Source organism: Solea solea, chromosome 3 (assembly GCF_958295425.1).
Source record: "Solea solea chromosome 3, fSolSol10.1, whole genome shotgun sequence".
Lineage (NCBI taxonomy): Eukaryota > Metazoa > Chordata > Actinopteri > Pleuronectiformes > Soleidae > Solea > Solea solea.
The window spans coordinates 16,489,778-16,514,395 of record NC_081136.1 but is presented as its reverse complement, the minus strand read 5'-3'; the positions used below and the strand labels follow the sequence as shown (position 1 = coordinate 16,514,395).

At 41.3% G+C, this 24,618-nt stretch overlaps 1 protein-coding gene across 2 annotated transcripts in view; it reads left to right on the top strand.

Annotated features, from left to right (window-relative positions):
* Nucleotides 1–22,528, top strand: part of dhx15 (DEAH (Asp-Glu-Ala-His) box helicase 15) — a 31,446-nt gene extending 8,918 nt beyond the window's left edge. The window contains exons 6-15 of one of the 2 annotated variants that reach the window (XM_058625445.1): nucleotides 3,716–3,883; nucleotides 10,759–10,845; nucleotides 11,191–11,340; nucleotides 11,803–11,911; nucleotides 16,878–17,069; nucleotides 18,076–18,198; nucleotides 18,480–18,670; nucleotides 20,335–20,504; nucleotides 21,634–21,752; nucleotides 22,139–22,528. In XM_058625445.1, coding sequence (XP_058481428.1) covers nucleotides 3,716–3,883; nucleotides 10,759–10,845; nucleotides 11,191–11,340; nucleotides 11,803–11,911; nucleotides 16,878–17,069; nucleotides 18,076–18,198; nucleotides 18,480–18,670; nucleotides 20,335–20,504; nucleotides 21,634–21,751 — 1,308 coding nt within the window. In that variant the 3' untranslated portion in view covers nucleotide 21,752; nucleotides 22,139–22,528. Of the gene's footprint in view, nucleotides 1–3,715; nucleotides 3,884–10,758; nucleotides 10,846–11,190; nucleotides 11,341–11,802; nucleotides 11,912–16,877; nucleotides 17,070–18,075; nucleotides 18,199–18,479; nucleotides 18,671–20,334; nucleotides 20,505–21,633; nucleotides 21,753–21,988 lie in introns of both variants that reach the window. The other variant, XM_058625444.1, reaches the window with a different exon arrangement.
* The last annotated feature ends 2,090 nt before the right edge of the window (nucleotides 22,529–24,618 follow it).

Here is a 24,618-nt window from a genome sequence, read left to right as displayed (position 1 = left end):
CTGCTCAAAAAGGTTTGGCGGGATATAAGCTCTGCCCCTCCGATGCCGCTGCCCCGCCGATATTTGACAGAGCCTGTTTTCAGATGAATGACTTTGCATATATCACTTCACATATATCACAAAAAGTCCACAAAAGTTGTGTACTGCATCTTGAATTTGGAAGACATTGCCATTCCTGAAAGATATTTTTTACAGTTATTATATGTTGAAGCTGTTATCCAAATATATTCATCTTTCATTAAACACATTTGGTTGGTCAAAAAATGTCACAAAAAATACATTTATGTCGATTCAAGATAATATTTGTGTCAATATTCTCAAACAACACTTTTTAAGAAGCAACAAAAACTATTGTTTTAATCATTCAAAAATATTGTGTTTTACTGATTGGAAATATACTTGTTCTTCGCACTCCCTGATTTTTTTTTTTGGGCTGCCTCACTTGTTCTTTGTGCTCAATCACTTCTTCTTTGCGCTCCCTGGTTTGTTCTTTGCGCCGTGGTTTTTTGTTTGCGGGCTCCTTAAGAAGCTACCTGCTGATTGTCTACTGAGTTTTGGAGCGACAGCTCAATAGACTGGAAATCATCACAGGTTTATAGTCGCTGTCCATCTGGAACTTGTTCTCCATCGCCGGACAGCGACGCCAAACCCGTGACGACTTCCGGGTCTATTGAGCTGTCGCTCCAAATACTCAGTAGCCAATCAGCAGGCAGCTTCCTAAGGCCTGCCCGCAAGCAAACCAGGGAGCGCAAAGAAGAAGTCTATTTTCAAACAATAAAATACAATATTTTTAAATGATTAAATTGATTTTTATTTGTTTGATTTGTGAAAAGTGTTTGAAATTGACACAAATCTAATTCCATACCTTACTGAATGGTGTTTGGAGAACACCACTGTGCAGGGGCCCACTTTGAAATCAGAAAATCGTCCCACACAAACAAAATTCACAGCTCTGATCAACGCATGAGACTCGGATCAATAATTCCCACATCTGCTAATGTTTTTATGTGAACAAGGGGATACAAAAATAACCTATTTATTTCTGAACTTGCATATCTTTCATCATGTGGTTATTGTAGCTGGGCTCCATGTAAAATATGTATAAATGTACAATACTTACGCACTTTCCAGCAATATAAAACTTAATTTCAAAACTACAAAAAATGTAACTGCAGTCTATTCCAGTTGATTCCCATGGAAAGTTTCCAATTTTGAAAATTCCCCAAATTTTGCAACCCTAATTGTTATTGAATTATTGCCCAGCTTTAATTATTTTCACCTACACAAGGAATCGCACAAGTCGGGACTTTGTGACTTTCCCAATTATGCTGTGACGGGATGTTTATTAGGAGTAATTATTTGTCACTCAACAGCAGCTCGACCGTTGCAGCACACCTACGTCAGTTTTCATTTGTCAGAACCTGATCAATATGCAGCTTGTTATGAAGGGGATGAAGTCATTAGAGGGCATGGTGTTTGAAGTGGTCTCCTTTGAGGGCTGTAATTGATTTTAGATTTCGAGGTATCGCAGCTGCTCGGACGGCCAGAAACACTCGACGGTCACTCGCTCCTGTTGATGTGTAGAAAAGTTTGGGATGTTCACTGGCAAAGAATTTACTCAGAATTTTGCTCTTAGATATAATTTGTGGACTTATTTCACAAGCACCCCCTCCCCCCCACCGTGGTATTACAGAGAGAACTCCAATGGGGAGTTCATTACCACCCTCTCCTAATTGGGTTAAGAAGTTAATGTGTAGTGGGTTTGGCAGAGATGGGTGTTCAAAGGGTCTCGTAGCATGCCCCCTCGAGCGCTTCTTAACCTCTTCAGTCTTTCCACAGCGCTGATGTAGACTAATGATTGTGAGGCAGATCCTTGGCAAAGCCTGAGACTCTCTTCATCTGACTGTTAAATTTATCACAGATGAGCGCAAAATGCACAAGCTCTTCTTTCTTCCACACATTTTCTGTGGGATGTTTTCGCTTCCGTGAACAAATAGAACCGAAGCGTCCAAGTCCAAACAAGAAAGTCGAAACATATCACAGCTGTGGAGCTAAGATAAGTCCTTAATATTAAAGCTTACCCCTCAGCAGCTCACATCAAAACATGAGCATTGGCAGGGGGGTTGTTTGCCAGTCAAGAGGAGTTTCTAAATGTGTCGGTTATTATCTTGGCTGTAGATTGTTGCTTCTGGGGTCACAGGGAGAGCTGGCGGACAGGTTCTCAACAGTGGCCAACTGCCCCTCTGTGTGCACACAGTCATACGTGCACACACACGCACTCTTCATATCCCTCAGGAAAAGACAGCCAGCTTGCTTCCAGCGCTTTGGCAAAGGGCTCCATCCCCCCCCCCCCCCATCCATGGCAGCTGCTGCATCCAGAGGCTTGATAGGCTATTAATACCCAGGATAATTTTACCAATCTATTCAGATTTACCGTTTTCCACTTGTCAGTGTGTTGATTAAGAGGCACATGGCCATCAGCGGGGTTTGACTTAGTGCAATGAACAACAGGACAAAGAGGGCTAATAACGTGCTCGTAGTCCAAAAGGAAAAGAGGAAACATTGGCACGGTGCTTCCTGGTGTCAAAGCGAACACCACTGGCGCTGGGGCAAATATACTTTGTTTCAGCCACAGTATGTATGTAGAAATGGAAATAACAATTTCTCATACCTTGTAGCTGTTTTGGGACATATAGAATAACGACAATAAGCCATGATGCTCTTCGTCTGTCCACAAGCAACAGTAAATTAACATTGGGAATGAGAAAACCTCCTCATCAGTGCTGTCACTGTGACTCTGCTGCATTGTTCCCATGGGCCTGCAGGTGGTGCAACAGTATAGGCTTTAACGAGGGACTCGCTGTAACTGCTGCTTCATGAGGATTAAATAATTGTTTGTTAGACAAAGACAAGACAAGACAAGAAAATGGTTTCCATAGCGAAAGTTGCTGATAATAAAAAGCTGTTATATGGTGTTCTGGGCCATTACAAATGTTTTAATGCATATAGTTTTAGGTGACGATAAAACAAGTTTTCCTATGGTTGCAAGGCAGCGGTGCCTGTGGAATATCGGAGTGTATACAGGATTTTTAATAATGTATTCTAATAGGCTTTTAGAGAACAGGCCCTAACCCTGTTTCCACTATCATGCTTTCGTATTTCTGGTGTTGCTCAGGTCCTCTGTCTGCCTGCCAGCCCACCGGCTCTAGAACGTTCAGCTTCACTAAACTGATCTGCCATGATTTGCCGCTGGTTATGCATCAGTGCTGCAGTCTCATCTCACATTCCCTTCTACAATACTGCACTGTGAAATAATGAACCCTGTTTGAGCCTGTCTCTCTCTCTCTGTGTGTGTGTGTGTGTGTGTGTGTGTGTCTGTGTGTGTGTGTCTGTGTGTGTGTGTGTGTCTGTGTGTCTGTCGAGCGCATGGGCGTCCATGTTTTCCGTGATTGCTGCATTTGACAACAGAGCCACAGGGAGCTCAGCAAAGCATACTGCAGCCCAGGTTTAATTTCCTCCGTCAGATGGAGCGATAGTTAGAACAAATGTACTGTAGCAGGGAACCACGGTTTCCCCGGCCTCTTCCCCTCTCCCATATCATCCAGATTCACTGCTTTTGTTGATCCAGGTGTCATTGAGAACCTGTTTTTGTGTTGTTTTTTTTTTTATACATACAAGTGATGCCTCGATTAAGTGGCGTGCTTCTATCTTTCAGGAAATTGACGAAGCCTGCAAGCGAATCAAGAGAGAGGTCGACGATTTGGGCCCTGAAGTTGGTGATATCAAAATCATCCCATTGTACTCCACACTGCCTCCACAGCAGCAGCAGCGGATCTTTGAGCCACCCCCACCCAATAAACCAAATGGTGCAATTGGAAGGAAGGTATAACTGCCTTGTTGCTATAAAAACACTCAGAGGAGGGTGTGGGGGGTTTTGTTGAGACGGGGAGTTTGTGGGCGAGTGCAAGCAAAAGAAAGATTGAGTGGGGTTGATGTAGAAAGAACAGATGGGGAATAAGGTGGGTAAAGGAAGAGAGCTGGAAGGTAGGGACTGAAACTTTTTTCCCCCCTCTCTCAGCTTTAGTGCAGAACTGACTCACACAACATATGCTGCGTTTGTCAGCATGCAATTCGCGGCTCTAAATTATAACTGGGGTATTACTCACACCCTCTGAGCCTGAGGAAAGTATTGCATTCTCAGTCATTTTTATCTTTCCACTACATTTGTACAGGCCCTACCGCTGCTCAGAGGGGGAGGCCTCAGACCTTTGGTGTCTGATTTGTCGGAGGTTATTTGAGATGACCGAAAAACACAACTTTTCCCACCATACACAGTAGGATTTTTTTCCCTTCAGTTGCTTAATCTCAGAGGCGTGGAAGATCCCCTCATTGATACAGACACAACACAATTCCTTTCTTTCGTGTGACACTTTCTGTTCATATGGGCTCATCACCAGAGGATCAGCACCACCTGTGCTGGCTCACTGTTGGCCAGGGATCTGACAGAACATCAGAATATCATCACTGCCAGTGAATAAGCAAACATTCAGCCCCGGCATCTGATAGGGGACAGTGTTGATGAATGACTCAGTGGTACAACCTCTCTAATTGAGGCAGATCAGGCTGACATAAGAACAGTGAAAATATTTATGGGCTAAACGAATTGTGATAATTCGATTCAACCTGTATTTCGGGAATACACAGTTAATAGATTTGCGGTTGTCCAGAATATTAATATGCATTATTTAACCATAAACGTTTGAATTAGGTCTGAGTAGGAGTGGGTGATATCGACAGAAAATTCTCGATATTTTTGTTATTTTGATCGATATTATGCCGATATCCTGATTTTTCACTGTTTTTAAAATTAAGGATTCAAGTAAATATTCAACAACAAAAAAAAATCTTATGTTCTGCATAACATTGCACACAGAATTAATCGGTGTGCTCCAGATTATCTTATTTTATGTACTGTAAAAAAAAAAAAAAAGAAACAACGAATGACCTGTAATTCGTTCAATTAATTCAACCTTCAATTTTTCTTGAGATGTAGGGGCTGATGTTTCCATGTTTTCTCCATGCAGCTGCCCTGAGCAGCAGGGAAAGCGCATGGAAGTCTGCTAGTGGTCATGTGATACGGAATTCTGCTGTTCAGTGCTCACTGCTGCTGCATGCATTACGTAAATGTGTGAAGTTCACATGTGTATTTAATCAGCTTTTTGCAAAGTCATGTATTGACTCAAATTGCACATCGTTAAAACACAAATGAGGATACTATCGCAAACGATATGTATCGCCCACCTCTAGGTCTGCGAACAGGTTTATGTTTCCACTTGCGGCCACAGTGTTTCCTTATAAAATTTGAATAACAATACAAATAATATTCACAATTTACTTTCTTTAATAGCAGTATAACCAAGCTCCTGCTTGATCCTCCACTAGAGGGTCTGCTGGAGCCAATCCCAGCTGACATGGGCTGAAAGGCGGGGTACACCCTGGACAGGTCACCAGTCCATTGCAGGACACACATATACACCAACCATTCACTCTCACATTCATGCCTCTGGTCAGTTTAGAGGGTCCAGTTAATCTCTGTATGTTTTTGGACTATGGGAGGAATAGTCCGAAGAAAACCAATGTAGTCGGATGTTTAAAATTTTCCAGTGTTTTGCCATTTATGTTAAAATATAGAAATTCATTGAACTGGTTTCTTCAAATTTCACTTTTTTCATAATTTATCAGGGTCATTTTTATCGTGATAACCCTTTTTTGCCACATTGCCCATCCTTGCTTTGGATCATATGTGACACTTAAGCTGTAACCCATATTAACATATTTCTTGAGTTTTATCCTTTCATCTCATCAGTCTGTCTGTTTGAGTCACCCTTGGTTGTGCCGTGCAGGTTTAAACGGCTCAGCAATATTCGTGGTTTGATTACCCAGTGTTGAAGAAGTTCAGATGTCACTCCCAGTAAATGCTGCTGCTGTGCAAAGGGATGTTGACATGAAACAAAGCCATGGTCTGTTGCCTCCTCCTCCTCGTAAACATTGTTTACAAACTTCTCCTGAAGTTACTTGAGAATGTTAAGTGAATTCAGTGATTACACTCTAACCTCTGAACTGATAACCCAGCAGCCACTTTTCAGCTCCAAAACAGCACAGCCATTCCCTGTTTTCCCCAAGACCAATTTGTCAGGCGCTTGTTGAATCGGCTGAGGTCGAGCATTTAAAGTTGCCGTGCTTGAAGTAAATGTGCTTCTCATCCATATCTGACTGAGCGACTCATCAAGTGAAAAATGCAGAGATGTCATCCCATCCAGCCCAAGAGGAAGGAGTGAAAAAGAATTAATGTTCGTCATGTCTGCAGCTATGCATGCTAACGACTGCATTAGGCTCCCCTCAATTAACATAAAGCACCACTCATCATTGCTGTATTTCTCCAGGAAAGCCACTGATCTTCCATTTTTGAACAGTTTTATCATTTAGAGCAAAGGCAGCAATTGACTAATTACAAACAAAGACTATAATCTCACTCTGCTTTGCAGCGTCTCAAAGATTGTCTCTAACAAATGTGCTGTGATTAGTTTTAGGTTTGTTTTTGGCATTGTCACATTTGGAATGGTCCCCTCAAATGTCACTTGTAATTCCTCCACATATCCATTTCAACGAGCCCTGAATGTTGGTGCGCCAATGCAGCTCCAGGCACGTTCTCCTTTCCCCAGTTGGGGGGAGCCTTTATTTGTCAACAAGGCTGCGTCTCCCAGCGGGGAACGTGAAAGATGGCCCGTGTTAGCCATGGTACTTTCTCTCCTGCAGGTAATAACCCAGAAATAACATGCAGAGATGATGCTCTAATGATATTACTGATGAAGAAGCCAGGATTATCCAGTGCAGCAACAGACTGGAAGGAGCCAGCCTGCGTTCTGTATAATGGCCCTAGGCTGGATAATCCTTCAGAATCAATGAAGGCAATGAGGCCACCCATATGATCATGAAATGTGAGAGGTTGTCATGTGTGGCATCTGCTGGAGCCCTGCCTGTGTCCCAACTACACAGAACAGTGCAGTCTCACCTATTACATTTTTTAAACAGCCTTTGAAGCATTCCATGTCTTTCAGAAATATAGTGTCTGTCATGTGGCACTGTCTGGTCTGGCGTTGTTTGGCCAGCCAATTTATTTTCAGACTGCCACAGTGTGGCTAATTGCTTTCACGATGATTTGACACCTCTATACCTTTGGGCTTCTGATGGCACTTTTTAGACTGCAGGAATTTAACAACCTGTAACCTGGAGCTTCCCGCTGAACTTTGGGGAGCTTTATGAGCCTTAGATACAAGGTTCCTTCTTGTGATTTGGATATTATGCAATAAAAAAGATGGAAGTGGGATGTCCAACATATCACAAAAAGTCCTGCACCTTTTGGTCATTAGTTTTATCACCATTTCCGCCTGAAACTGAGAAAACTTTTTGCTCATCATCATCATTTTGCTCCCTACGCTTTCACCATTGTTCTAATTTATAATTTTACCCAGGAACTTCAATGCAGGCAGATAATGGTGGAAAATAAAGTAGACTTGATTGTGTCATAAGACATGAACTGTGGATAATGTCCAGATAATTGTGCAGATAGTGTCGTGGCCATTGTGCAGATTTTGCAAATGCAGCAGGAGGTTGTTTTTGTGAGACCTGCAGGAGGCGAGACACTGGGCTGTGCACTTTTTGTGGAGTGTATGTATCATTTGGACATTATTCATAGGTTTGAGGGAGCTAGTAAGAGACGTTCTGGAAAGTGTACGCGGTGGGGGGGGTTCTCACATCCAGCCCCTTGACATTTCAGGAGAATGTCAGGATTTTAATGCATGTCTCAAAACGGCTACAGAGTGCTCATGTCGGTTACACCTAGATCACCAGTGATCCAATAACTGCAGGAATAACAATGTCACCAATTCATGATTCTGCTGCCTGATCAGTTTGATATTGATATGGTTGCTTATTGCTCTGTATTCATTCCCCTGCATAAATAGTAAGGGTTTAGAGTCTTTCAGCATCTGAATTACCCGAGTTCAAGTGTTGAATGAGTGGAAAAGAAGGACCTCCCTGACATAAATAACTAAACAGTCGGTCATTCTCAGGCTAGTGAGAAATATTTGCTTGAAAGGTGGGATTTAAACGTCTCTAAGGCTCACAGCTTGAAGGCAGCTGAAGAGGCACAGCAACAAAAGAAATGTGTCAAGTGTGGATAATTGGTTGTGTGGACCTGTATCTGCAAAGACTCCGAAGAAGTGTTTGGGTTTTGTGCTTGATATCTAAGCATAAAGACAACCAAGTAGACAGCTACTACCAAATAACTGCTCCAGCTATGGCTCATTCCTTGATAGACATTAAGCAAAAGAAATGTGTGAAAATACAATTTCGTCTTAAGGTGGTAGATTTTTTTTTGGGAGTGACCAGGATATAAAGGATTAGAAATTAGCATATTCTAGGAATAGCTCAGGTTGAATGGTTTGGAAACAAAGAGAGGCAAGGTTGAGATGGTTCGGTCTTGTCCAGATGAGGGGAGTGATTATATTGGACAAAGGATGGTGAAGATGGAGCTGCCGGGCAGGAGGAAAAGAAGGAGACCACAGTGAACGACTGTGGTGACGTCAAAGTCAAAAGAGGAAGAAGCCAATTCCATATTAAGCTGTGACATTTGAGCATCAGTTGCCAGTAGAGTGGGCCATGACCTGGCTGCCACACTCTGAAGTGTCCTGATGAACCACAGGATTTTATTTTGGTCCAGTCACTTTCCTGTGTTTTATAAGAAGAACTCGCCCTAGTGATTGTGGTCATGGTTTACGTGAGAACAGCTGCAGATCTGTCTCCCAGTCCTTCCCTCCCTCTCTTGTTTGTGTATATGCTGACAGCGAGAGACCCATAGGGTGATGTGACTCATTTGATTGTTTTTTTTTTCTTCCCTCCACTTCAGCTGTCATTTCTCATAGACCTCCTTTGCTATCGGGGAAAACTGTAATAGAAAAAGATCTGAGACTGAGAGATGGTGCAGCCCCCCCCAAATTCCGTCTTGTTTTCCGATAACCAAGGACCTTTTTATTCCATTTGGTTTTTTCCTTCTCATACTGTTTCTTCATTCAAAGACAGTTAATAATGACATCTGTCCTGATGCTTAAATCAAATCCCACACCATGGTGGCATTAGAAGTGCTCCCATAAACCATCTGTATCGTCACTTGCACTATCTGTCTATGAGCTCTGTTTTTGAAATCATGTTGTTATTTTAAATACATTTTCTTTTAATACAAGTCAACATAAACAGAAATGTCCATCAACCCCTGAATTCCTCGCTGAATGCATAGTAACATTATCAGGTTGTCATTAGGACTAGCCACTTAATGGTGCTTCAGCAAACCAGTTTGATTTTAAGCACACATTTGTTAGAGGGACTGTAGCTGGACTTTAGTATGGGGTTGTGGCTCAGCTCCTGAAGCCTGCACATGTTGGCTTTAGTTTTGCTGTAGACTCTGTTGAAGCATATGACAAGATGTAACATTGTCAGCTAAGAGCAATGTGTGTACATGTCAGGGCTATGACAGCCACAGAGAAATGAGACTGAGATGCCAACAACCGTCACTGGTCACATTGTATTGTTTGAGCCTATTATGGCTTATGGTTATTTCTTTTTCTTACATTATCTTTCAGAAGTAACCCATATCTAAGATATCCACATTTACACTGGTTAACACTTGAGTGGTTTGAGCCGCTGTCCTCCATTGCATTGGTTCAAAGAGAGTCATGAGATAGATAGATAGATAGATAGATAGATAGATAGATAGATAGATAGATAGATAGATAGATAGATAGATAGATAGATAGATAGATAGATAGATAGATAGATAGATAGATAGATAGATTGATTGATAGATAACGCATGCATTTTCACCACCGTCCCATTTTTAAGGACATGCAAGTATTCAGATGTGTATTCTTTGCCTTTCAATGAAGCTAAAGCCTAGTACTTCTATTTAAAATATAAAGCTTTGTTCTGGCATTTTGTCAGTGTGACCGCTATCATCTCCATTCTCACTATTTTGGATCCGTTGTTGCTCTGGGGCGGAGACAGCACCTGACTTAAGACACAGCTTATATGTATCCACTTTAGGACAAATATAAAAATAAATCCAGCTTTGGTTTTGATGGTTCCTTTCATTACTTTATTACACACACCCCAGGGTGATCATCTGCTCTACTCTCATATCTTGTCATACTAGTTTTTAACTGGTCCGGACAACTTAATTTAATGGGAACTCTTTCCTATTTTTTCTGGTATTTGAAGCACAGCGTTGACGGAGCCAGCCTTGTGTAGCACATAGCCACAGCCAATCAGTGAAAATGAGCTGTGCACACAGTTGGTGCGTCTGTGAACAGCAGTGATCCAGATTTCAAGGCATGTGCTGGGTTCACATGAGAGCTTTTACAGCAGCTGTAATATCAAGGAGAGAAGTTGCATGGATGAAAGGAGTAACCATTGTTGAGCTCACGATGTGTGAGGAAAAAAAAATGGAAGAACATTACCTCAACTATTTTCTGCAATTTTGATTAAATGCTGCAAAGACCTTTCTAAAAGACATCTCATCATATTAAGCCCTAAGTATGTTATTTACTAATAAATGTGACCGTGCTTCACGGTCTGATGTCTTTCCTCTGCCTGCAAACCCTCCGAGTCGGTCATTTTTTAACCTGTGCTCTCTGCTTTCCACAGGTCGTCGTGTCAACAAACATTGCAGAGACGTCCCTTACCATCGATGGCGTGGTGTTTGTAATTGATCCCGGATTTGCCAAGCAAAAGGTTAGCTCCAAACCCCCGCACACCACTATTTTCTCTCACCACCCCTTATCTGCTGTGATCATCTGCGTCTGTTGCCTGAGAATCCCCAGATAAACACAGCAGTGCACACTTGACAGCAGCAAAGATGGAAAAGCCAGTTCTTTATTCCTCTGACATTTCACCAGCCTTGAGCCAAGTTGTACACATGGCATAAAACAAGACTATGTATACGTTGTAGTGGATTGTGTATGTGTGATTGTAGTTTTAGTAAGCTGCTTGTTCGTGTTTACATACGTAGTAGATTATGGGTGTTAGATTTTAAGAGATCGAACTGAAATGTAATTTGTATTCTTCTTATCTTGTCAGGTGTATAACCCACGTATTCGAGTGGAGTCACTTTTGGTGACGGCCATCAGCAAGGCCTCAGCACAGCAGAGGGCAGGCCGTGCTGGAAGAACACGCCCAGGAAAGTGTTTCCGTCTTTACACTGAAAAGGCATACAAGACAGAAATGCAGGTAAGAAACAAGACAATTTGAGGGAAGTAAAGTTCTATGAGGAGTAAACAAGTGTTTGAATGCCATATCTGACATTCTTCAGTGCCGCAAGCACTTTGTATCCCCCTGGAGCAGCCCTCAAGCCGGAAAAGCTCTTTGTTATGCAGCATTTGCTCACATAACACATCTGATTCCCAGTTTACCTGAATTATTTTTCCGAAAGCTTGGTGCTAAAACTCGGTGTCCCCATCCTTCCTCATAACCTGCACTAAGGACACGGCCATCTTGTGACAAATGAACCCATGGACACCTAGTTCTCTCTTTTAACAGGGTAATTCTTTCACATCATGAGGAGTTGTTAGATAGCCCTTCAAATACCTGACACTCCCGGTCTCAAGCTGACATATGAGCGATACAGGAGGCGATAACGAGTGCCCAGATAATACACTTTGAATGATGCTGTATTTCTCTGAACTGGCACAGGACAATACATATCCAGAAATCCTGAGGTCCAACCTGGCCTCTGTGGTGCTGCAGCTGAAGAAGCTGGGTATTGACGACCTGGTGCACTTTGATTTCATGGATCCACCAGGTTAGTCTGAAAAAATATATATACACATTTTTTTAATCTCAAAAATACTTTGTAATGAAGCAATGATTGAAAATGTACTGAGCTTATATTGTGATCCTTTAATCCTCTAATAAGTGATGGTAATGGGGGGGGAGTTTTCCCGTTAGTGGATTTACATCCTGTATTTACTTTTCATTGTTGTACTTTTCATAATTTGGTTTTGGGCCAACAATTTATGCTGTTGATTCAAACTGAGTTCATATATGGCAGAATGTTCTGTTCAACCTCTAATTTGGAAAAGCACTTTTGTGTGTAGCATTAGCTGAAATTGTACTTGCAATTATTGTTGACAGAGTTTTCCTAAAATATCATAGATTTTGACTGCAATGTAAACACATCTTCTGGTGCCAATCCCAGCCTGACGTAAGGGCGAAAGGTGGGGTACTCTGAACAGGTCGCCAGTCCATCACAGGGCCACATAGAGACAAACAACCATTCAATCTAACAATGACCTACTGTCAATTGAGAGTGTCCAATTTGCCTAATCCTCAAATTTGCATGTTTTTTTGGACTGTGGGAGGAAACCAGAGAACCATGAGAAAACCCACGTACACAGAGACTGCTAAATGAGCATTTACTGTAGCTTCAAGAAACATTTTATCTTACTACAAAGTGACCAAAAGAGTCATCAAACCAACCATCACTGAAATCTGAAGGATCTTTGATTCAATTTGATTCAGTACAAATGCAGTCGTTATGAATCCAGCTACATGTAGTGTGTTTTTTCTAGCACACGTTATCAGATCTGGGCCAACTCTATCACCTGGGAGCTCGAGAAAGACTGCAGAGCCAAAATAAAAGTGATCTTGACAGACATCAAATACTGAATAGTCAATGTTGAGATTTGTGGATAAGTGCTCTGGTAGACGTCTCAGCAGCATTTTACCGTTTTTATATGAAGTTGACTTCAAGTTCCAATGAGAGGAGATGTTTCATGGTGTTATAATTCTGTCTGATTAGTCAGTTTGTGTTCTGGTAGTCTTTGTATTTCTTGTACAGCAGAATGATGCTGGCTCTATTCCAAAACACAGGCCTCGTCTTGCTGAGACACCAAGTTATGGCGTTCTTCAGCAGAGTTTGTGTTCCTACATCCTCCCAAGGAGACCACCCCCTCCTTCCCCTATGCCCAACCTCACCCTCCCTCCTTTTCTCACCATAATATAGTTTTCATCTCACCTCTGAGATTAAACCCATCTCTCCCCGTCCACTGTGGCAAACGCCATTTTGAGAATGAAATTGGTTACATCAATAGCAGCGCTATCACCTTGGCTATTGCCTTCCCCTTTATATTCCTCCAGTGAAACGTGACTGACCTCCACCACCACCCCCCACAATTCTCACAAAATGTACAGGCAGGCGTCAGCATATGGAATTGGCCTTGTCCACGAAGTCTAACTGGTGGGTTGAAGGGAAGAGGGGGAGGATTACCTCTTTATTTATTTGATCCACTCACTGCAGAAGGTTTCTCCTAACTAGCTCCCCCCCCCCCCGCCCGCTTAATGGATAGAAGGACATTTCTGTAAAGCAACATTTCGATCAAGTGATACAGTAGAGTGTTTTTTCTAAACTGGGTAATTAATGGGGCGCTGGGCCCTCTTACCAAAATGACTATTTAACTGTGGATGCTATTCATTACACTACATACAGTCATGCTTAAAACAATCATTTTTCACATAAAAATATCAAGTCAGTGTCACTCAACATGATTCCAGTTTGCTGGAAAAAGGATAATAACTCAAAAAATACGAAAACGGTGGTAGATGGATGGATGTCAAGTAGTCAGGCGGCCTGAATTCACCTGAACTACGTCCTCCCGTTGGCCAGCCATTTTGCAAACATATTTATCATGAGATTTAATTTCCTTTAATACAGAATCATGTTACGGAACGACCTACAATAATTAATTGCTAGTCCGCGATTATTGATAGACAACATTTGGTGCTTCTTTATAGAGTTGTTTGGGCATTTATAAATGTTTGTTTAAACTCACTCTCTCACCTTTTAAGGTAAATACAAGAAGAAACAATAATTTGCCCCTTAAGGAGTCTTAGAATGCCCCTTTTCACCTCAAACTTTCAAAAGCTTTGCACTGCAGAAGGGGGAGACCCATCTTCCACACCATCCCCTGCAGTGAAAAACCCCTGCAGCGCAGTTTGGCTCGTTGCTGTGTGGCGTGGAACGGTAATCCCTGATCTGGCTTCTGTTTCCACTGCTTGATGTGTGGGCTGGATACGTAAATTACGCAGCTATATAGCCAGTTGTGTCATCATACACACACAGTGTAGCACGCCAATAGACTCTACAAAGAAGAACAACATGACACACTATAAACAAGGAGCGACAATGGAGGACATCCAGCATTTCATATTCTTCTTAATTTAGGCTGAAGGGAAAAAACCTTGCTGTTTTTTTCCTCACAGATGCATCTAAGGGATGTCTCTGTCGATAAATCATTGGACAGTTTGCACTACTTTGCTCGGTAGCCCAACGTGCCAAAAACTGGGACATTATGGAATGGTTAGTTCGGTACCCTTTTTCAACGTTTTTAGCTTGTTCATAATGCCAATAGATCCTTGATTTTCCCTTCACTGTGAAACACTCAAGTGTGGAGTATATTTTTGTCTTTGCCCACCTCACTCCCCATTCACTAAACTCAGGGGCGATGGTGTGCGCCACCCATTCAAATGGAAAATTCAAAACAAATCAGTTGTGATTTACACATGGATTTGGTTGGCTGGGATTCATTTGCCTCATGACATTTCCAAAGAAGTACCTTTCAAAAGCCAGTGTGGTTTAGTGTACCTTTAGCCTTTTTTCTCATTGATTTGGCCCTTGGTTAATATATCGGATTCTTGTGTGTTGAGGCAGTCAATACTTACTTTCTGATGAGCTGCATTGTGTAAAGATTGAATTTCCACACTGGTTCATCATGCTAGCTAGAAGTTGGAAATCAGATTTTCACTTTGTGTTTTGTTTTGCCCCCACTCAAGCCACTGGTGTGGCAAGTAATATTGCTGGCACTTTGTGTGTGTGTTTTTTTTGTAAAGTGGCTTTGATGCCCTAAATCAATATTTGTTAATCATAAAAAAAATACCTCCCCGCTGCTTGAAATTGAATTTTTTTGTGAGCACTTGGGATAAATGAAAGTGAACGGGCACCACATCCAGTGCTTGAAGCTAATCTTCGGTTAACATGCAACTGGTTATTAGGCTTCAGCTCTCAGGAGCCAAAGGTCAATAATTGCATCTAGAGGAAAAATCTTTTAACCAAAAGGTGGAAGCCTTTGTGTTGAAGCATTAAGTAGAAAGTTCTTCTGTAATTGCATTAGTTGTTGAGGATTGCCTTAACGCAGGATGAAAAATGAGCTCTGCCATGATTGCTTCTTCGCTAAGTTGCTGTCTAGCGTAACTCCGGCCATCAAGCTCATTTTGATTCACCTCATGCTCCCTGCCACTAAACGTGCAAACAAACCCCCGTCTTTCTGTGAATGTCTGCGTCTTTTCCTTCATTTACGTTTGTCTTTTATTAAAGGCCAGAGAACAAGGAGATGATGGAGCTCAATTGTTTTCACAGCTAAATACGCATTTATTTGATCAGATTGCAGATTGCAGCCACTATCTGCCCAACAAGCAACTTTATGACTTAGCGAAGAACCGAGTGGCGTTAAATCACATTTTGTCCTTTTTTGTTAAAGAGAAGTCGGTTAAAATGGATGTTTATAATTATGGAATCAGATACAGCTGCACCATTAGCACATGATGCAGTTTTCTCTCACATAAGAACTTTCTTTATGGCTCTTGTGTGTCACAGTGCTGCAAACTTAGCGACTTTGTTGTTATATTTTGCGAGTATTCAGACCCCTCTCGCAACTCCTTTTCAGAAAAAGTAACGAACAGCAGGTGCTGCCTTGGGCCCCTCCCCTGTCCCAAAGCACTCATGGAGGGCCCAGTCCTCTCCTCGCGCAGCAGTCCCTCCCAGCTGTAGTCAGAGCAGATGTTCTGCGTCCAGACTGCAAATGGATCACACATGCGCGAAACCAGCGCTGACATATCTGCAAATGTAAAATAAATTACTAAATGAAAAAAAAAAATAATAATCTTTAAAAACCTCCGCCAGAGTATGTGTTTCAGGTGACTTTTGCCGGTCCCCAGCTCGGATACCTGAAGAGGTTTGGAATTGTGACAGAACAAAAACTAGAATCCGCAGAAGAAAGTTCATTTGTAGTTCTAAACATATTTAGTTTTCTTTTTTTTTTTACTTTACAATTAAATACACCTGGTCAATTATGCAAATTAGGTGATGTAGATGATGTCACTTAGCGACAGCCAGTAGCTACTTTCCTTACTGAGGAGTTGGCAACACGTGGAACAGTGGACTGTACACCTAGCTTCCATCATAGACTTAATTAATTCTGTGTAAAACCCTACAGATAAGGCTGGGCAATAATGTTTTCTAAATAATATCTGGATACTTTTAGGGTATATCACAATACATGTATGATCTATACAGTATTACCTTTCATTTCAGATCATACCTGTTTTATTTCTTTGGCTTTTTAATGTACAATGAAGGAAATTTACATGTGTTGGAAACAATGGAATTATCAATGCAACAGCTTTTAAAACCAGGAAAAGTCATCACAGATACCTTATCACGATATGACGAACAAAGTCTAAGATCATATCTTCTCTCTTGTCACTGTATAGATATAATATCGATATATTTCCCCGCCTGACCTGCAGATTGATATTTTGAGTGTAGATGCAGTACCTCATCTAAGAATTAATCAATCCCGAGGCTTCTAAAGATGTTCTTCATGGGAGTTATGTAATGAAAGAAGTTTTGACAGTTTTATCGTCAGTGTGTGTTTTGCCCATGGGCCTGGAACATTTATAATGGCCTGTCTTTCCCACTCTGCCTCTTTCAGCCCCAGAGACCCTGATGCGAGCCCTGGAGTTGCTGAACTACCTGGCAGCGCTCAATGATGATGGTGACCTGACAGAGCTGGGCTCCATGATGGCAGAGTTCCCCCTGGACCCCCAGCTGGCCAAGATGGTCATCGCCAGCTGTGAATTCAACTGTTCCAACGAGATCCTCTCCATCACTGCCATGTTGTCAGGTAATGCTCAGGGCCGGCCCGCCGTGCGGGTCAGAGCAGCTGCACTTTCCATTTCCTGTGCCCATGGACTCAGAAATGACCAATGAGTTTGACCCCTCTGTTTATGTTGGTTGATGTGTTGGATAATGTTTAACATGTACATTGCTTGCTCTTGAACAACCAGCTTAATTTGTTGGAGAAATTTAGAATTCAATGCAGTCTTAATCTATTCAGAATAAGTGCCCTACTGAACTTAACTACAGGGTAGGGAGAGGATAAAGTTAGTGATGTCAGCTATTACTTGTAAGGAAGGGGGGAAGAAAAAAAACTTGTCTACACAAAATGTATAGATGCAGCTGGAGCAGCACCAGCATACTTCTGCTGTAATTGCACTTCAGGCTTTTCAAAGCAGAATGCTGCTCATTGAGATGAATCTTGAAGCTTTTGAAGGGAGTGCGAGGGTCTTTGAGAGTGGAGGGAAATGGATTTAAGTAGGTGCCTGGATGTGGTGTGCAGTTAAAGCAGGTGTTTCTGGGTGGCAAGTTTATTTTTTTTTTTTGCTGAATTCATTAGAGTAAGCAGCAAAAGTACACCTGAGAACGGTGCCGCCACAGCAACCAAGCATGAGCCTCAATAAACACAAGTTTTACCCATTAAAGCTACCGTCAAGCAGCTTTGACATTAATTCTCAGTGCAAGTTCACCAGAGAGGAGAGGACACTAAATTAACTTGCTTCTGTCAGACAGGAGGCTTGTTTGGACTGGGTGTTCTATATTTGCCATATCTTGTATATAAAACCTAGTGTAGCACATCAGAATGGAGAAACCTCTCCTCCTCTGCTTCTCTTTGACCCTCCTCCACTCCTTGTCCAGCTTATATACTTTGCCAATAACATACTTGGCGTTTACAGTGTGCCCTGTGAAGTGCTCTGTGCCTCTCTTCAGCTGAGGCCTTGTTCCTCTCTGTGGGATTTGCTTAACTTATCCCTATGGGCGGCTGCGTTGGGGCCTATACCAACCTTGTTTAGTCCCACAGTGCTTCGTCCGACCCACGGAGGCTAAGAAGGCGTCAGACGAATCCAAAATGCGCTTTGCCCACATCGACGGAGACCACATGACACTGCTCAACGTCTACCACGCCTTCAAACAAAGTAAGACAAGTATTAATTTACTCCTGTTTCACTTTTTTTTGTCTTCCGACTTCTCTGTCTCCAGGGGTCGCCATAATGGGTGATCCTCATATTTAATTTGGAAGAGATTTTTTATGTCTACTGCCATCTTAACACAATGTTAACACATTGTTCTGGGCTTGAGAGTGGTCAATCAATTTAAAGTGACCAATTAACAGTCACAGTGACCCCCCCCCCCACAAGCCCAATTGCTTTGTGTTTGTTCAGATTTTTCTAAATTGATCCTTTTTTTCCTCAAACAGACCATGAGTCCACCCAGTGGTGCTATGAAAACTTTGTCAACTACCGCTCGCTGATGTCAGCAGACAATGTTCGCCAGCAGTTGTCCAGGATCATGGACCGCTTCAGTCTGCCAAGACGGAGCACTGAGTTCAACAGCAGAGACTACTACACCAACATCCGCCGAGCACTGGTCACTGGTTTCTTCATGCAGGTCAGTCATAAGGAGTTTATTTTTTTCTACAAAAATCATGCTTGGATGAATATAACATGGCACGCTATACCATCAAAGATAGCGGAATAAGTTGAGCTAACAGCTGAATCTGCAGATTTCTTTTTTACTTTGGTTTGGTTCAGTATGGTACTTTTTTGTGTTACATCACTCCCTAGCTTTTGGTGATAATATCCGTGCAGGAAAAAAATACCTGCTGGATGCCCTCCATGGTTGTCTGTTGTGTTGCGTTCAATGTTGTCATTCATTTTCATCGCAACAGTATGACGCCAAGTACTGCACAGCCCATACCCCACCTACCAGGTATAGATACAGTTCTCATTTCAAATGCAAGTCTGACCCAGGGTCCTTTGTGTCCCCACAAAACAATAAGATCACTATTGTCTTCTCATGAACAAAACACAGCATGAATGCAGGCCAGTCTACACATCATATTGTGCCTAAGGGCTCAAAGGTGTTTTTTAAGGTTCAAAGTTGCACTCTCTTCTCAACATTTAACAAATATCTGAATTTCGGAACAGCCCTGGTCAGTCAGATCAGGAGCCGTGCCAAATTTCTTTTGTTTAAAAATATACCATTTATGAAAGCTAATGTCCTCAGCTAATGAATGTACATTCATCTCTTCATAATCTGTTGTTGTCATGCTATTTTCAGTGTTGTTAAGTCACTCTGATGTCACAAAACACACTTCGGTCCATTACTCACCAATGTGCAAATTCTCACACAAACGTCTGTTTCGATAAAATGATGAAGTGCTGACATTTTATATCCCAAAGGTCAAAGATGAAGTGCAAAACCTCTTTTCTGGTCATTATTTGACACCATAACTCAGGAACGGAAGGGGAGATTGTGACTATATTTCCTGCCACTTGACAGTTTGGTGCAGGCAAACAACCACAAGGCTGTAATTCTTTTTGATTTGTCGTTGTGTGTTATTGTAGCACATGAAGTCTTTACGTTCAGCTAACCTGAACATAAAAGACTTGCCCCTGTTGTTGTTTTTATCATATGATAAAACAATTGTTTTTGTTCTAAACCTTTACTCTCTAAAAAAACAAAATGCAGTGGAGGTGTTTATTATAATGAGTAAACAACTTTAAATTGCACACACACATACACACACAAATACACAGCTGCCTTGTTTTAAACACACAACAAGAAATCATGTCAATTTGTGGCTCCCTCAAGGAAACAAATGGCATTTAGCAAGGAGCCATTTTCAAGGCTACCTGAAACAAGCAACCTGACAAGTTGAATTATGGCGTTAATATTTAAATATTTGTCAACATTAACCTTTATCTCTGAGACAAATTTGCGGTTCATGTTGGAGCTTTCGCAGCATTTGCGATCATGTCTTTGTTTGGAAAGGTCTTTATTGAGACTGATTGCCTTGGTTAATCACAACAGCCACTGCAGCTTCACCAAGTATCTGCAAAGTACAAGGGAGAGAGGAAAGAAAAAGAAAACTGCCACTGCCTGATTGCAAACAAGTTTGTCTTTTGTGTCAGGATACTTTATTTTATTTTTATTTTTTTTTCCAATCAGAGTGTTATTCATTTACACAGAGCAAAATAATACTGACAGTAAATAAATGAAGCTCCATAAAGGCAGAGTCAGAGTCTCTTCTTCTTCTGTGCTCCAAACAGATCGCTCACCTGGAGCGCACTGGCCACTATCTCACGGTGAAGGACAACCAGGTCGTTCAGCTGCACCCCTCCACTGTGCTGGACCACAAGCCCGAGTGGGTGCTCTACAACGAGTTTGTGCTCACCACCAAGAATTACATCCGCACGTGCACCGACGTCAAACCAGAGTGGTACGTTCCAGTCGCAAATCTTTATTTCTTTTTTTTTCCTGAAGATGGCTTGTTTGTATGGCATAAATGCAGCACTCTAATAGGTTCACCACACATTGATTTCTGTGTAAATCAGCTCACTGGCAACATCCTTGAAAGTTTTTGAAAATCACCCTAAAAAGACTTTGAAAGTGCTTGCATTTTGTGCAAGAAAGAAGTTAAGTTGATATTTAGGTAAATGTCTCCCGCCAGCTACCGTTTCATGCACCTTGCATTGTCGAGTCATAATTACTAGCGGTGTTGTGGACGCTACACTGTCTCCCTCCGCTATTGATGTGAGATTTCATGCGGAACATCGAGCGAGTGATGTGTAAGCAAGAGAGAGCAAACGACTTGATGCCTGGGAAATGCAAATTCCAAGATCACTGGTTCACCAAAGAAAATTACAAAGACTGGCTTGTCCAAGATCCCAAGGACAATCACTTGGCCAGATGCAGAGCGTGTCGCAAATCAATAAAAGTGGACACCGTAGGCGAAGTAGCCTTGGGAATATGAAAATGTATATATCAATCCTTGAAGATCTTCAGTTTCCTATTGTGAGACCAAGAAAGGTAGAAAACATCTAGAACAAAGGATATGTTGCCATTTTGCCTTATATTATTTATTTATATATGTATGTATGTATGTATGTATGTATGTGTGTATGTGTATATGTATATATATTTATATATGTGTTTATATATATATATGTATGTATGTGTATATATGTATGTATGTATGTGTATGTGTGTGTGTGTATATATATATATATATATATATATATATATATATATATATATATACATACACATACATACATACATACATACATACATACATACATATATTAGACGTATTGTGGATTGCGTGCCTTGCTCAGGACACACCTTGCCATTCAATGGTTTTTCTTTATTATTTTATTTTCCTATATTGTAGATTCATACTGAAGACAACCAAACTACAAAGGAAAATATATGGAATTATGTAGGAAACAACTGTGTGACTGTGTACAATCCAATTTGTTTAGCGAATATAAAAGAACGGCCCTCTCCCACAATAAAACACTGCAGACCATTATTTGTGACTAATGTTTACTTGCTCTGTGTCCTAGGTTGGTGAAAGTCGCCCCGCAGTACTATGAGATGGGCAACTTCCCGCAGTGTGAAGCAAAGAGACAGTTGGAGCGCATCATTGCAAAACACTCGTCCAAGGAATACACGCAGTACTAAGGTTTGCACGAGCTGTTTTTGTAAAACAGAGGATGTAAATGGATGTAAAATCGGAACTAATTTGAGCGTCACATTTTTTTTTATGTGCGCTAACAACCTCATCTTGAACTCTATTTTTCTCTATGTGTGTTTAATGTATTTTCATATCGATCGATGATTTGCATCCATGTTTTTTTGTTCTTTTCTTCTTTTTTACGGCCACTTCGCGTCATTGCTGGATATATATGGACTTAACAGTGCATTTCCCGAAGTTCTCATCCGAAGAACGTGGGAGGAGATTGTCTGATGCTCTCACAACCACCGGAAAAAATGTTCAAGAACATTGCATGAGGCACCAACGCTTGTTCGCTGTAACATTTTCCAGACATTTTCCCTGTTTTCTTGCAGGGGATTTCCTGACGTTTCCTTTAAACCTGACCACGTCGGCTGGCCAGAAGAATGCGTGTTCTTGTGTGCGACCTGTGTGAGGACAATATGGGGAAAATGTCTGGACATGAGAGCATGTCTGAAAGCAGCTCAGGACCGGTTATCAGGAATTGTGTCAAAAGCATGATATACTATGTAAATGTCAACATTTCCTCTTCAACACATCAGTAATAAGAAAATCTTGGCATTTTTGCATCACTGCGAAAATCAGTGAATCCATGAAGCTTTTCATCAAAAGTTAACACTGTTTTTTGTTGCAGGTTTAATGTAATGTTATGTTCTCTGGTCATGAAGGTCCTAAAATGGACACATTTCCAATCAGCTTAATAAAAATGACATTGTTGTAGAATATTTTATTGAATATGTTTCAGTCTCTCTCATACAGGCATTTCCACATATTCTGAGCAGTCATATTTTTGACCTGCCGAGTCCAGCTTGTTTCCCCAGCTCCTCGGGGGAAGTTAAATCTTCTTACTCGGGATATTGATAAGCTTCTGAAACAGTTCTGGTGAGGGGGGAAGGAGGGGAGGGAGGAGGGGTGCTTATTACAAATGTTTCAGAACAAGATCAGTGCAAACTCCCTGCTGTGCTGTTTCTGGCAGCCCGACTTTGTGCCGGTGCCTCGCTTATGTGGAAGGTTAAAGCTCGGGAAACGCATGGACTCACAGTTTAATTTCTGTGATAGTCGAACCGCAGCTCTCTTGTGCAGCTTCACCTTTAAATGGCTTCCACCTGTGAACACGTCTGAGCAACACAAGAGGAAGAAAACAAACTTTTGCCTCTCATTCTGTGGGTGAACGGTTTCATGGAGTGTGACACACTTTTGTCTTTTGTACCTGAGAATACTCGTCCACCTGAGGAGCAACCCAGTGCCATCACCACAAGGGACTCATTATGGTTACTCAGCAAATAGCACAGGGTTTTTTTTTTTTGTTTAGTTTTTTAGTTTTTTTAGCACATGCACTTGATTTTTACATGTGGGTCCACTGCATATGCATGCCTGTGTAAACAGGAAGTAGATTTCCCCTCTGCAGTTGTTTGCTTAGTTTCAGATTTTATTGCTAATGAGAGACGGCAATGTTGAAAAGTAGAACAAGGATTTGATTTGATTTAAACAAAAACATTATTTTTTATTTTAATTTTTTTCATTTTTGGGGCTTCTAATACAGCGGGGCAATGTGGATTGAGGTGTATCTGAAGCAGCATTGAGAACAGTTGGAGCTGTAGCCTGAAATGTGCTTTATTTACAAAGGGACACCCACAGAAGTGGCACTACACATGCAAGTGTGCTTCAAGAGACTCTGAGGGCCTTGGCCAAACAGGACCCTGGGTTGGGGGCCCTACTTCAAATGAAACAAACCAAAGTAGTGGGGGATTTCCTACCACAGTGTCATTGCCAAGCAGCTGTTTTCAGGGGCCCCGCTTCTCAGTTTGGGCCCCCATGCAGTTGCCTGCTTCGCATAATCTGTTACAGCACCCCTGCTGACATAATCTGTAGCTCTGGTTGATTAAGTGTTGATAAAGCATGGAGAGTTTAACAGGGTTCAATTTTTTTTAATCTAACAATGTTAGAATGATGACAAAAATTCTTTTTAAAGAGTCATTTGTTCATACAGCCAGTGTTGGCATTAAAAACACTAATGCTAACTTGAGTCTGAGGTAGGCCTGGTCAATATAACTAAATGAGTGAAATACACTAAACATTATAATCGACAAAATTATATTTGGAAAAAGAAAAAGTCAATAAATATCCTTCATTTAACATTAAAAAGCCAAAGATATAAAGCGGGTATTATCTGAAATGAAAGGTAATAATTATAAAGGTATTTTAAGCATGCAATACAGATCATAAACAGAATCTTTTTTTTATTTTTGAGTGTAGTGTATTGTCACGCAAACATCTGGATATTATTTACACGCCTTACAGAAATATTAAATAGATTTATATTGTGATATGTTGATATTAAATGATGTTAAAAGAAAAAGTACATTGTGATAACTTTTAATCGTTAAAAAAAATGAAATGACAGTTCAAGTGTCATGTTCACCAACAATCCAAATCCCAAATATAATCAGTTTGCCTTTCATGTTGAGAAGCTGCAACTGGAAAGTTTTTGACTAAAATGTTTAATCCTTGATTGAAATAATCACTGAACCTAGCAATTATTTCAGCTCTACTTGTCACGTCGCGGAAGTGTGAAGAGAAAAAGACGTCTTCTGTTTAAAGGGCCTTCTTGCTTATGCATGAAACGCCATGAAATCTGTTTTTTCACCGTGTTGCGTCTCGAGTTTCACTTAAACTGTACAGAAATGAGCAGTGATGTAAGGATAAGAGGCTGAAGCTCACCTGTAAGCATTTTTGCACAATCTCTGTAGTGTCTGGACGGAGGCAGACGGAGATACAAGACCTGCCCAGGGAGTTTTAAATTAAGCCTGCACAT